Source organism: Chrysemys picta, chromosome 17, assembly GCF_011386835.1.
Source record: "Chrysemys picta bellii isolate R12L10 chromosome 17, ASM1138683v2, whole genome shotgun sequence".
NCBI lineage: Eukaryota > Metazoa > Chordata > Testudines > Emydidae > Chrysemys > Chrysemys picta.
In genome coordinates this window covers 11184743-11199865 of record NC_088807.1, presented here as the reverse complement: position 1 = coordinate 11199865, position 15123 = coordinate 11184743, and the positions used below count along the sequence as shown (strand labels likewise).

Below are 15123 nucleotides of genomic sequence, written 5' to 3'. Positions count from 1 at the left end.
CGCTGCTCCAGGCCAATGGGAGCTGCTGGAAGTGGCTCAGGCCGAGGGACGTACTGGCCGCCGGTTCCAGCAGCTCCCATTGGCCTGGAGCAGTGAACCACAGCCACTGGAAGCCACAATCGGCCGAACCTGCAGAAGCTGCAGGTAAACAAACCAGCCCGGCCCTCCAGGGGCTTTCCCTGAACAAGTGGCGGAACAAGTTTGGGAACCACTGCTATAATCTATTTAGGGAGGATCAAGTGGGCAAGTTCCACCCTGACACCTTTTGCCTCTGCCACCTCATCAACACCATATAAAACTTGAACCCCTCACCAGGTCATTTAGGAATCATATGATCTTGTTGAACAGTGGCATGAGTTGTCTCCCAATGGCAGAAATCATTGCAATAATTCCCGTTGGTGAACTATATGGCCCATTAACCTCTGAATGCCAACTGGCAAAAGGGTGCAGATAGGCTACAAGAATCTCATGGGTTTGGTTTGTACATTCTACTTCATCAAAGGGTGTCATGTGAAGTCTTGAATAAAAGTCTGTGTCACTTCAATCATTAAAATCATTGTGAAATATATGTACAAATACTATGTGAGGAGTTATGGATATATACTTCAAAATATGTCCTTAAAGTCAGCAAAGGTGTGAAAAGGTTTTCTGTCAGACAGAGAGATGTTTGTTCATCTATCAGTTCACATGTAAATTTAGTATTGTCTTATTCACAGTGAGATTCCTCTCATCAGTCTGAACTGAACAAGAATAATTTCAGAGAGAGGAACCGAGAGAGAGAGAAACAGTGAGGGAAGAAGAATCTTATCTGGAGGTACCCTTCAAAGGTTTGCTTGATTTTATATGTGGGGCAGAGATGACGCCCAGGCACCCTTCATTGAGGATGCAAAAGGACAGCGGCCTTTCCTCATGAACAATAGTTATCAGCCAGGCTTTCTTGAAAATCCTGAAGAGAACTTTGAGTGAGATTAAATTTCTTTAGTCTGGAGGATAACCTGGCAGTTAAATTTAGTTTCTAGAAAGCATATTTTGGTTTTGGTAACCATTTTGTGTCCAATATTTTTAACTTAATATTCTTTGAATTTCTGATCTTTGATAATAAACATATACTTGTTTTCACTATAAATATATCTCAGTGCTGTGGTGTTAAGCAAAAGGCTGGTTTTCAGCTGAATTTTACAAGCTGGGGTATACTGTTCCTTTGGGAAGAGTAGGCCTTGTAATTCTGTGAGCCTTCAGTGGATCAGGGACTAGATACTGCAGGAAACACTCCCTCCAGTGGTTGATGTGCACCCATCTCTACCTCTACAAATAGAGTGAAGCGTGAGGGGGCTTGGAAGGCTGTGCTCATGTTCCCAGAGGCTGATGGATACAGGAAGGCACAGACAAGACTTCCTTGTACTAAGGACAGTGGGGCCTCATGCCTCACAGCTCTGGTACCCTTGGGGAATGTCATGGAATCTCTTTTGCCTTCCCACAACCTGAAAAATTATTATACGATTATATACACACACTAGAAATGTATAGCCTGGTGCCTTTTATGACAAAAGAGGACTGTAGAGGCCACTTTGCATTTAAACATCATAGTAAATCATCACACACTGTACAGAACACAGAATTTAATCGTGGAGATGTCACAGACCTGTTTCTCCGGGTCAGTTTGGATACAGACACAGTAGGATGCCAACAATTGCCATATTCCCAGGGGCACTGTACAACCTCCATCAGTTGCCATGTAGTCACAGCACATGTGAAAGTTCTACCTGGCTGCCCATTCACCTGTATCAGCTTTTCTTCTCTCCTCTGCCCCCATGGCCACCTCACTCAGCTCACTGGTCTTTGTGTCTCACCTATTGGTCTTCTCCATCTGCCAACCCATGGAGGAAGGAAACAGTTCTCCCTTCTCCAGAGGAGCCCAGTAATTTGTCTGGACTGTAGGGAAGTTCTCAGTGTGCGTGCATTGGGGGAATGAAAGTCTGGGACAAATGGGAAGTTGAGTGAGGGGTGAAGAAGGAGAAATGGGCAAGGGAATGATGTGGTAATTATTGGGGAGGAGAAGGAGAATCATCAAGGCTGCATTAAACATTGGCCTACTCTGTGTGCCTGACCTGAAGAACCTCCTTTATTTTGGAGAAGCAGCAGGTCTGGGATGTGTGAGGCTGAAGACACACCATACCCTGGCGATATGAAACATTGCAGACCATGTCCCTTTCAAAAGCCCTGTCCCCAAATGTATCCTGAATTATTTGGTGTCTCAGGTGGATCTAATACCAATTAGTGTTTGAACTAAGGCACTCACAGCAACATCCTCCTGGTCTTTATTACCTAGCACAAGGTGCCCCTGATGTGTCTGGGACCAGTACAAACAAACACTGAAAACTATATAGAAATAGACTTCCACCGAAAAGCTCAGTTGGGAGTTATATGAAATGTCTGCTAAATAATGTACTATATTTGGAAAGAGGGTCTGTGACTTCAAAAGAGTATGGTGCCAGTTTTCAGTACAGCGTTTTCATCACTTTGGTTAGATATCTAAGCAAAGTTAACTCTCTGAACTATCTTCCACTTGGGATACTCCAATGTTTTATAGATAGATAGATAAAAGCCTTTGATTATATAACTCCTTTGTGTGCGGGTGCATTTCAGAAAGCAGTGTAAACTCATCATTTCCTTACTGGATTTGGTCTGGAAAAAAATTATATTTTTAATATATTGAATTACCTAGGTCTACTTATCTTATTGTTGTCCCTAAATATGTTCCAGGTCTAATTCTTAGTTCAAGCTGAGTCATGGTTCCCAGATGAATTAAGGGGATGGGGAATAATGGTGTGTAGCATGGTGGTCACCCTGCTCCTGGCCTGCAGGGCCTAAAGCAGCCCTGGGAGAGGGCTGTGGAGAGGGGGAAAGCTAAGTAGATTGGGAGAAGCAGCCACACCTGGGGCCATGCCACAATCAGACCACAGCTGGCCCTATAGGAGGGCTGAGGGCCAGATGCTGAGACAGACACTCTCTCTAGCATCTTTGAGAGAGAAGGACCTGGCTGCCTGGGAAGCTGAGCAAGGTACATGAGGTGGAGCAGTGCTGGGGAAGGGCAGAGGGAGCTGGGAAGCTCCAGCCTAGCAGAATCCCAGGCTGCAGGCTGAGTTAAGGGCCCACAAAGGGTACTGGGGCTGTAGAGGGGCAGCCCAGGTACAGGCAGAGGCAACTAGTCCAACCCCCCTTGCTGATGATGAGTGGTTTATAGACTGCAGTCCGCCCCAGTGAGCGGGGGCTAGATGATGACTGGCAGTAGCCACTGAGGCAAGCTGAGGATAGGAGGTTGGGGTGTCCTCTGGACGGGGAGACCCAGATAGTGGGTTACTGTGGGGGCAGAACTGTGTAATAGAAGGGCACTGGGGTCCAGCGAGACACCGGCCTGCAGAGAGCACTCTGGGCTGGAAAGAGCTAATTCCCAGGACAACCAGCAGGAGGCTCGCACCAGTGAGTCATTGCCCCGCCACATAGTGACTGAATTATCTTGGTAACTCATAGATTTTGGGACCTCTCAGGGATAGGAGCAGTGCTCGGTATATGCTACAAGGAATTGCTGAGATTCGTTGGAGGGGACTGAACTCCTGTTTTGACAATGTTGTTTTGAGTGTTACTCCAAAAGCTTGGTGAGATGCATTAATCCTTGGAGAGTGCACAAGTCTCCTCAGTAGTGTGTTTCCATTGTATTTGTTGAATAGAGTTCATAGTTACAAAACTGGGGAGCACCACTGATCGTGTGCATCCATGACTTCGGGTACCTACATCACTTACCTCCAGGGTTTCTGGTGCAAGTGTCATGACTACTGACTCTGATTAATTTCTGTGCCACCGGAGTACAGGATCTGGGCAAAGACACCTTTTTCTGAAGTCCCTCTGCAACACAGAAGAGCCTTCTGAGACTGCTAGAGTTTGTCAAGGTTGTTTGTTAGACTGGAGGGAAGTTTCAATCATCAGCAAGGGAGAGACTGTGATCTGCCTTTGGGTGAATGTGCCAGGGAGTGGGATTAGCTGTGGCATGTCAGAGCACTCCAGACCTTTGTGTGGCTTGTCCAAGGACTGTTGGTACCAACAGTATCTGTCAGCAGGAACCTCTGCCCTTGGGACTTGAATTCTTCTCCTTTCTCTCCATTTCTTTCGCATTCTCCCCTAACTCCAACAGTTTATCCTCTAATATCAACTCATTGAACCATGTTTCCCCAATCTAGTCTCTGTAATCCATTGTTTTTGGCTCTGCATACCCAGTGAATACTCAAGCAACTGAAGACCTCTCTGCCCCTCAGACCCCATTGCCATCAATCCACCCTCTGAGCTCCACTCCATTAATCCATCCTCTTATTATTTGTATTATCATAGTGCTCAAGAGCCCCAATCATAGCCATGGACCCCAGTGTGCTAGGTGCTGTACAAACACAGAGCAAAAAATAGTCTCTTCCCTAAATAGCTGAAATCTAATTATAAGACAAGAGACAACTGATGAAGGTGTCCTAGACAAATTAGAGGATTGGGCCAAAAGAAACCTGATGAGGTTCAACAAGGACAAGTGCAGAGTCCTGCATTTAGGATGGAAGAATCCCATTCATTGTTACAGACTAGGAACCGAGTGGCTAGGCAGCAGTTCTGCAGAAAAGGACCTAGGGGTTACAGTGGATGAGAAGCTGTATATGAGTCAACAGTGTTGACAAGAAGGCTAACAGCATTCTGGGCTGTATAAGTAGGGGCATTGCCACCAGATCGAGGGATGTGATCATTCCCCTCTATTCGACATTGGTGAGGCCTCATCTGGAGTACTGTGTCCAGGTTTGGGCCCCTCACTACAAAAGGATGTGGAAAAATTGGAAAGAGTCCAGCAGAGTGCAACAAAAATGATTAGGGGTCTGGAGCACATGAGTTATGAGGAGAGGCTGAAGGAACTGGGATTGTTTAGTCTGCAGAAGAGAAGAATGAGGGGGGATTTGATAGCTGCTTTCAACTACCTGAAAGTGGGTTCCAAAGAGGATGGATATAGTCTGTTCTCAGTGGTAGCAGATGACAGAACAAGGAGTAATGGTCTCAAGTTGCAGTGGGGGAGGTTTAGGTTGGATATTAGGAAAAACATTTTCACTAGGAGGGTGGTGAAGCACTGGAATGGGTTACCTAGGGAGGTGGTGGAATCTCCTTCCTTAGAGGTTTTTAAGGTCAGGCTTGACAAAGCCCTAGCTGGGATGATTTAGTTGGGATTAGGTCCTGCTTTGAGCAGGGGGTTGGACTAGATGACCTCCTGAGGTCCCTTCCAACCCTGATATTCTATGATTCTATGATTCTATGAAGGTGGATGGGGAGTATGAGAAAAGAATTCTGTTCCCTTCTCATTGGCTGTCCTTCCACACCCTGTTTCCACTCATATCTTTTCTGCCCAATCCATCAGCCTCAACAGTATATGGTTTGACCACCATCCATCTTCTGCTTTTCCTTCATATCCCATACCTGAACTCAGCCTGTTTTTTATACTCATCCCATCATACCTTCAGCTCATACCTTCAGCCCATCCTCTACTGCAGCGCCCCAGGCACTACATAAATACATATTTCATTCTTTTTCCTCCCTTTCTTCCCCAATAACTTACATGATCCTCTGCAGCCCCAGTCCCCAGAAATCTGTGCTCTGCCCCCATACCCTCTCCTATTCAGTTGATCTTTGTACCTGTCACCACACTAATTTACTGCTCCTTGCCATCATCACTCAATCTTCTCCTCACTTCTCCTATAACCTGCTTTTCTGAGTTTCTTCCTCTAGTTACAGGCTCATCCTCAGTAGACTGTATGATGGACTTTGCTGATCATCTCCCAGGTATAAGAAAATAAACATTTGAGATTCCAATTAACCCTACCTCGTAACATGAACATTTTTTGTGGCAGGAAGCTCAACAGTGCAAAAACCCTGAAGGGTAGCCTTTTTTCTGTGTTAACACTCTCTGAAAACAAAAATAAAAATTTACAGAAATATATATTCTCTATATATCATATATATTTAGGTGGGCACAGCCTTGTTTTATTACAATTTAAACAAAAGAATTCAAAATCACTTTGCATCTAAATAGCTTGATAAATTATCAAAATTGTACATCATAAGAAATCAAAGTCAGAAAAATCAAACTTTATCATTACCATAATTACTGTATACCACAGACCAAGCATCACAACCTTAGTTCTACCTCCTAGGAATGCCAGACTTTCAGCCTTTACCCATCCTTCCATATAAATCCCTTTAACAAGCAATGCCCTTCCAACAGAACAAACTACTCAAAGAGAGTGAGAAAGAGCAACAAAAGTCTAGAAATTCATTAATAACATTTTTTGGAGCCTAACAATTGTTCTGCTATGCTGCTGCATAGCCAGTAAGAAATATTTATGTGTGAAGGGAAGATACACTTATTTGAAGAAATATGTTATCCTTCTCTCCTTTTTTGAGAACTTTTGTGTTTCAGTTAAAGTGTTGAAAATCAGTTCAGACTTACCCATTTCTTTCCTGTGTTCTGTTATGCTGGCTCCTATAAAAGAAAAAAATCTTCACATTTATCTGTGTTAATTATTCAGTCCCATATTCTGTACATGGGCAAAAGTTCTATTGCCAGAGCCTAGGTCCAAGACCATTATTCAGCTATTTCATTCTTCAGAACGGAGTTCATATATTGTATACATTTAATTAACTAAAGATTGTTAAATTAGAAGATAAATTAACACAAATAAAATAAAATACAAGATTTTTTATCAGACTATATCACTTTAATAAATTTAACAATAAAATTCAGATATGAACTCCATCCTGTAGACCTTTATGCCTTACAAAAGGATAAATAAATCTTGTTAGTTACTCCTTTTTCTCGTAACTAATTTACTTGTCTAAAGTTCCACATGGAGTTCTAAAAAACAAACAAACACCTTGTTAACTGTAACAGACAATCTATCGAGGGTATACACCAAATAATATAAAGTACAATAAAATTCAGTGCAGTGAAATTTTTGGAAATCAGTGCATAATTATCTATTGTTTTCTTTTTTGTTTTTTTCCCTAAAAGAGAAGTTTTTTTCAAAGTATACATGTTTTAAAATCATAACCAGGAGGCTTATTTAAGCAACAAAAATGCCAAGATATGGTAGGGAGACCCATTATTCTATACTCATGTTGATGTTATGATTTACTGTTTTAAATTATTATTGTTTATTACAGAGATTACAAACATGTCATTAGATTCACCACACCTGTGACCTAAAACATTTTCATAATAAATCCCTGTTTACACTACTGACACACACCTAATAAATAATGCACAGCACCTAGTACAGTAGGGTCCCGTTCATGACTGGGGCACCTAGATGCTACCATAATATGCCTGATAAATAATGTACAGTGACTAGCACAATGATATTCTTGTCCATGACAGGGGCTTCCAGGCACTACCATAAGACACCTAATAAATAATGTACAGTGCCTAGCACAATGGGATCTGTGACAGAGTGCAGGAGGTGAACAGGCAAGCCTGTACTCTGACCACTGAGATGTTAATTAGTTCCCATTGAGAAAGCTGATGGAGGTAATTAGACAATCAGGTTGGTCAGCTCGGTGGGATAAGGAGCCAACTGTCCCATCAGCCCAAAGCTGATAAAGAGGCAGGATTTTCCTCCAAAGGGGAAGAGAGAGGGGGCCAGGGCTAGCTGAGCCAGTTACATGGAGACCTCAAGGGATGGAGACCTCTGCTCCCCCCAGGGCTTGGGGAGAGGGCCAGAATGCACTGTCAGTGCTGTAAATAGTATGGAGATTGTTGTGGAAATGGGAGGCAACTTCAATAAAAGGGTATGGTGAAGGCACAACAACTGGAGTCTGCTCAGTTTCTGCTCAGAGAAAGGTTGGAGAGAAGCCACACCCTGTGACAGGGTCCTATTCAATGATTGGGGCACTTAGGCACTACTGTAACACCCTTAATACATAATATACAGCACCTTGCACAGTGGGGTCCTGGTTCAGGGATGGGGCTCCTTGGCACTACAATGATACAAATAATAACAATCCTCACCCGTCAAAGGTAATCAGGCACCTATCTCTGCTCAAGATTCACAGCCGTCAACCCTCTCATGGAGTTAGTCACCTGAGCTCAGTCAGCCCTTTCTCATAGAAAAAGCAAGGTTGTGTGGCCCAGGTTATCCAAATGTCTGCTGGTTGGTGCACTCACCCTGGAAGTCGAAGAATGAGGGTCACTAACCCACATTGCCTAATTTGGAGCAGGGACTTGCACTCAGGTTGGCCCCTTTCCCCATGGAGTGTCCTAAACACTGGCCAATAAGCTATTCTGGTGTGATTTATTTTTTTCCAGTCTGTCCTGCCAAAGCTGTTCAACTGTTTATAAAATATGTAAAAATTCACCGGAACTGAAATGTACTTTTCTCCTCTCCCAGGACATGGCCCAAATACTGGGCTATAGAGTCAATTTCTCTTTCTTCCTTTCTCTGGCCTAAATAAGTATTCCATTAGGTAATACAATGTGGAACAGCTTCAACAGGACAGATTGACAAACCTGCACCCTGCAATGCCTGATGGCCTTGTGGTTATGGCACTCAGCAGGGAAGTGAAAGACAGGGGGTCCAGTTCCTACTCTAAAATTAGGCAGAGTGGGTGTTTAAACCTCATTCTCCCACATCCTGGGTGAGCGCTCAAACCACTGGGCTGTTGGCTTTAAGAGGAGAAGCATCACCACCACCATGATACACACTGGGTCAGGACCCACAGGGGAATGCCAGATTTGTGGATCCCATCAGGAATAAGACAGTTTTATTCATGTCCACCAGAGGAAGTTTAGGGGGCCTAGAGAACTATACTGGTGCAAATTTAGCTGCCAACTGAGTTAGGTGCCCAACTGTCACTTTAGGCACTCAAGTGCAACATTTAGATCTTCCAAATCCCTACTTAGCTGCCACCTCAGTCCCTCTGTGGATCTAACCTGGCTGAATAAGATCTTTACGGGGTGGGTTTTTCCCCAAAATTTTCTTTACTTTTTTTCTTTTAATCCATGCAAAAGAAGAAAAGAAGACAGCAAATGAAAACACTAAAAATTTAGGAACTGCTACATTTAAGATTGCCCAGACAACCCTAATTATACCTTCTATTTCCTCTGCCTTCATGATTTAAGGTCTCATTATATGATCACATCATATTTTTTCCAGCCTCATTCTCAGAAAGGGATAGATATTTTTTGCTGAAACTTTCCAAAATTAATATAACCCCAAAGAGAGACCAAGCACAGATTATTTCATCCCAAACAATTAAAGTTGGCTAAATTTTTAAGCAACTGAAAACAGAAGGGATTAGTAGAAAGTGTTAGTCAATTTTAAAGCTATCATTGCGAGCTATAGCTATAATTAAGATTAAGTAGTTACTTTGAAAAAATGTGTTGCGTAAAACAGTTTCTCTTGCGATATAAGTAGATGTGAAGTTTTAAATCTACATTTAATGCAAGGCAGGGTATCCTGTTTTCCTTAATTGTTAATGCAAAAAAACATACAAAGATGTGGGAGATTTAGGCTTGGATTTTCAAAGAAGCCTAAGGGAGTTAGGCACACACTTCCCATTGAAAGTCAGTGGGATTTGTGTACCCTACTTCCATATGTGTCTTTGAATATCTGCCATTTAAGCGGGCAGATTTTCAAAAATCTTTGTAACAGGCAAAAGAAACTCCTGGGGCAGGGATCGGCAACCTTTGGCATGCAACTCACCATGGTAAGCCCCCTGACAGGCCGGGCCAATTTGTTTATGTGCTGCGTCTGGTTCGGCTGATCACGGCTCCCACTGGCCGCGGTTCGCTGCTTCAGGCCAATGGGAGCTGCGGGCACATCCGTCGGGCCATGCCGCTTCCCACAGCCCCCATTTTCCTGGAGAGGTGAACCGAAGCCAGTGGGAGCCGCGATCGGCTGAACGTACGGACGCGGCAGGTAAACAAAGCAGCCTGGACCGCCAGGGTGCTTACCCTGGTGAGCCGCGTGCTAAAGGTTGCCGATCCCTGCCCTAGGACATTTCTGCATTTAAACAATAAAGCCAGCTATGCAGTAAATTCCCAGTTGATAAGGGCACAATACAGGTGAAATGATGAAGTTCAGGGTTCACAGGATAAGTGACAAATCACCCAAGTGCAGCAATACTCTCTCTGGGACAAAGTTTTTCTGATCTACAGTAGTAATGGAGGCCTTGCCTACTGGGCTGGGGACCAGGACAGGGAAGCCTATGAGCAGCACAACTAAAAAGAACCACAGATCATCACAGTCATTAAGGAAATGCCCCACTAGGGAATGAGCTTCTGTGCAAAGGCCCACAAAGCAGGAGATGTGAGCTCCAGGTTGTGAATTGGGAGAATGCTGAGGGGGGATGTGATGAAGTGGGAATGTTTTTAATGTCTTCTCTGATTACAGTGTGTGTGCCTCAGTTTCCCCTATGTGTTACTCAGATATTTAGGTGGTGGGGTAACAGTGTGTGATTATTACAGCGACCCCTAGAGGGCAGGTGTGACTGCTGCCTGGCTCCCTGAGGCAGAGAATGGCCAACACTCTGTAGCCTGACAACTGATGGCTGGGCCCCCTCCTCTGCAAGAATCAGCCAGAGGTGTTGATGCAGACCAGGTGACCTGCTGGCCTGAGAAAGAGACAAAGGAACAAGGAGGGGGAACAGTTGTTTCTGGGGTCAGAAAGCTGGAACCGGACAGTCTCATGTTTGGGACTCGGGGAAGTTCAGGGCACTGGATCCCCCCAAGATGGACTTTGCTGAAAGCTCTGTTCTATGCTGTGTTCCTGTTGACTAATAAACCTTCTGTTTTACAATGCTGGCTCAGAGTCACTGCTGACTGCAAAATTGGTGTATATGGCACTTTGGGGGAGTGCAAGGCTTCCCCAGGCATTCCATGCAGGTGGACTTGCTGCGGGGGGATCTCACAGTGTGAACGGGAGGTGCTTCAAGATTAGTTCCTCCCAGTGACCGTACGGAGCCAAGAGATCACAAGGCCTGTGAATCCATGACATGGGGTAATGGCTTGATCCTGGGTATCCATACCTTCAGCTGTGAATGCCATCTCTGTGTAACACACACATCTGTAATAGCCATCTCCTACTTATCCAGGCTATGCTGTCTCCCCTTGACCCCTCGTGGGAATGTCAATGATGTCTGCAGTTTCCAGTGCCAAGGAGAATTTCTCTCTTACTCCTAATCACTGTACACTGTGGTGTTGGGGCTGCCTGTCTCTGGGGAAATTGATAGGTCTGTGACCGTGTGGATCAGAGCAGTTAGGAAACCTCCAAACCTCAGAGATGCAGCAGAGTGTCCACTCTCTGTAGAGTCCTGATCGTCCTTTCCAAGTCCCTTGTGACATGGATGCAGTGCTGACCCTGAGCAGCAGGGACAGGGCATGGCTCCTCCAGCTCTGTTTCAGTGGTTCAGAGGGATAACATTACGGTGAGCCTGCATCTCTGTATAGCCAGTAGTTAGTGCGCTGGGGATGGGATTTTGGCTTCTTCATGCCTAAATCGCTTTTGAAAATGAGATTTAGGCTCCTAAGTCAATTAGACTTGCAACAATGAGTGCCACAACTCCTAGATATTTTTACAAATCTGGTCCTTAGTGCTTTTTATCCCCAGGCTCCTTCCGTGAAAGGGGGCTATTCCCTGACTCACAGGGGTGTTTTCAGGTGCTTAGATACTGAGGTGATCAGGGCCACATAAGTACTGTAGGTAGACATAGACTATGAATTAAGTCCTCTGAGGCACTAAACCATGTTGGGGGTTGAAGGGGCTGCAGCCTCCCCCTCCCTGACACTTATGTTGCCTCGACCTGCTGCCTCCCATGCTCCTAGGCTCTGGTCTATGTGCCCCTAGCCTTCCCTTTCCTTGCCTCTGAAAAAAATTCTGGCTCTCCTTCTTCCATGTACTGATCTTATTAACCCTCACTAAATGCTGTCTGTCTCTGATGCTTACACTATCCATTTTTCACTTAGGCACATGTGCGTGTGGCGAGGTCATTATTCCAGTGCAGTTTGTTTTCAGGGTGCACAGTAGCCAATAAGAGGTGTTTTACCCTTTGCCTCCAGCTTTAGAAGGGCCTCTCATCTGACTTACTCATGGACACCTGGGATCGCCCTTGAATCCCCAAAGAGTCCTTCTAAAACATCCCGTTTGGGGCCTCATGCCCCAGACATCACTCCACTGTCCTGCGCCATTGGAGAGCTCTAGAAAAATGATGCTCAGACAACTTGGGTGTGGCCAGACAGCAGCTGGAGCGATACTGTATTTAGAACTTAATAAGAAAATTTAGGCTGAATCCAGAAGAGGATGGGTCTCAAAGGTAACTTTAAGCCTCCTTTCACATCCTACTCCACTTTGGCAGTTAGTGGTGAGAGGGGCTCCAATAAGTTGCACTGGCTGTTAATGTCCCCACGGGACTGCTTCATCAACCCGTGATCTTGAACGTATGATAGGGGTTCAGCCAGGCACCCTTCCCTGGCCACACTCCTGACATGCACTCTACACCAGAGATGAAGAGAAGGTGACATAGGGTCATGTTGGGAGAATCCCCAGCTCATCATTTAATCCAGCTTTCTCCATGCTTTGTGGTGGTGAAACACAGCAATTCATGTAAAATAGGTAGGAAGAATCAAGCTCTTGATTTAAACTTACAGTCATACCATATACAAGGCAAGCAAAGGATGCAAAGTTGATCGCATGCCAAACATTTTTTTTACTTTATAAAAACCACAGACATTTACATTTAGATATTCAAAGAATCAGAAAATAATTATACAACACAAATTATTAAACTATATACAAACATACTGCATTTGTACAATCATAAGAAGTACTGTAACAAAGTAACAGGTATAGAGTATGGGCTCACAAACTATTTAAAGGGACACTACACAATTCCTATACACAGGGTTAGAATTTTTGGTTTTCAGTTCTTTAGTGTGTAATAATATTGAAATGGAATGGTGTGTGTATGGAGCTTGTTTGTGTGTTGGTGTGATGGAGTGTAATGACTATATTGAGCTACTATTTGGCAATTGGTTCTGATGGGCATGACATAGCCTCAACTTCTGATTTCTCTGTCATTGCTTGTGGTGTTAATTAATATACTTGAAGCAGACTTAAATAAGCACATTCCTAAATAGTATTGCTACAAATCCTTTCTAAAGAAATAATTAGATTAATTATTTTTCAACCAATTTTCACCAAAAATATCAGCAAAAATCCTTGCATGTTCCTTCAACTGAGGAGGTTTTAAAATGGGCAAATAAAAGGCATCGGTTTTTGTGTTACCTTTTCTGAAGGAAAGAACTAAGGGAAGCGTACAGTATTCCTCCACCTTGGTACGAGCATGACATTGTAATGGGCTACTTACTTTCTAGTCACTCTGGATGAACAAAGATTAGGTAATGGAGAATCAGTAACAGTTTAGTTTATATTCTCTTTGTAGAGCTATAACTTGGTCCTCCTCAGAATAGTCTTTTGGCTTCTCTTATTTCTGTAAAATGTCATGCAAACTTGTAGCACTAGTATCACTAAAAAAACCAGATTTCCTTTTTTAATTAGTTTTTTTTGCTCTAATATTGAGATGTTTTGGAATATCAGTGATGGGGGATGATGCTAGTCAAATAGGGTGATCAACAAAACTTTATATAGAGGAAAGTGAAATTAAGCAAAGAGATGAAGAAAAATGATTGAAAAATCATAATTTAACTAGAGCTTCAAACCATTGCATTCACAATACAATCAAACAGAAGATGTTTTTATTATCAATAGTGCTCATGTTCAGACTTACGTTTGCTCTTTGAAGGGAATCCAGTCTCTGTGTCTGCCTTTTAACTTCCAGCTGAGAAAGGGAGCTAGTTCACACTCTCTCTTTTTATCTGTCCCTTTCAGAGAGAAAACAGTTTTCCTGTTGGACAATGAAAGTACATGTTACATCAACAATAAGTCAACATGACAAGGTTCAAAGATCATTAGAGACGAAAGCAAACTACAGCAGATAAAAGTGAACTTTGATCTCACTCTTTGAATACCTGGGGTGTGATTCACCACTCCATTATAGAATTTTATGCTGAAGTGACTACAATGGTTTACTTGGATCACCAGGGCAAAATTGATGTAACAACATGGTGGTTCAGGCCTATAATCTTAAATGATATTGTGGAGTGGTGGCAAATGCTCCATAGTTAAGGTTGCCAGATTCCAGGGGCCAGATTTAGCACTGTGCTGGGTGTATGGCTGCTTTCTAGCCATAGTGTACTGGTGAACATGGCCCTACATTTCAGTTACAAACCCTACTGACCTACCAGTTGGGAGGTTAGATCTGAAGGCCAGTAGAATTTTTCTACAAAGTTTGAAGTTAATCAGACAAGTTTCCTTAATCTTGACACCCTAAATTAAAGGAGTTAATCAGAGTTCAAAAAGCTTTCCAACTCCCCACCCCCCCCACACACACACTTTGTAGGGAACAAGCAAAATGAAAGAGATATAATGTAGTTTACTTGATGTGGCTAGTTGCCATCTGTTACAGAGGCCCAAAACTTAATTGGTTAAACTCTTGTAATTCTAATTTTAAAACTTGTTCCTAGAGAAAAACAAATAAGCTTTGTTATAGTAAAGTTAAGGATGTAGTCATATATCAGTTATATATATATATATATAGCTTTCAAGTATGATAGCATGTTTAAAAACTTAGAAACCCTCAAAATTCAAATCTAAGGTTGCACTTACGAGAAATCCAAAGATGTGAAAATATGGAAATGCACAGATAAGGTACCCAAAGTGGCTTAAATCAATCCCCACATAGACGCTATCCTATTTTGTCTCCATTTAAGGCTAATAGAAAACAAGTACCACAGAGCATTATGGAATTAAAGGGGTGAAATATTTTGTTTCAACTTTTTGATTCAAAATGTTTTTTATTTTAAATTTGGCCAGTTTAAAACAAACAAACAAAAAAGAAAAAAAAATGAACCCCCCCCCCCCACCAAAATGGCTAAACTGATAAAAAAAAACCAAGAGGGACAAAAGCACTTTGCGATGACTGAAACATTTCAGTTGA

The 15123-nt window shown here is 43.1% G+C and overlaps 1 protein-coding gene across 24 annotated transcripts in view; it reads right to left on the bottom strand.

Annotated features, from left to right (window-relative positions):
- Window positions 1-14029, bottom strand: part of LOC112060583 (butyrophilin subfamily 1 member A1-like) — a 39814-nt gene extending 25785 nt beyond the window's left edge. For 6 of the 24 annotated variants that reach the window (XM_065570827.1, XM_065570825.1, XM_065570828.1 and 3 more), the window contains exons 1-4: window positions 13855-14027; window positions 6524-6556; window positions 5897-5980; window positions 3802-3903 (exon numbers count right to left, since the gene is read on the bottom strand). In XM_065570827.1, coding sequence (XP_065426899.1) covers window positions 3802-3903; window positions 5897-5980; window positions 6524-6527 — 190 coding nt within the window. In that variant the 5' untranslated portion in view covers window positions 6528-6556; window positions 13855-14027. Of the gene's footprint in view, window positions 1-3801; window positions 3904-5896; window positions 5981-6523; window positions 6557-11344; window positions 11571-13854 lie in introns of those variants that run through there. The other 18 variants (XM_065570824.1, XM_065570823.1, XM_065570826.1 and 15 more) reach the window with 11 other exon arrangements.
- Between the last annotated feature and the right edge of the window lie 1094 nt (window positions 14030-15123).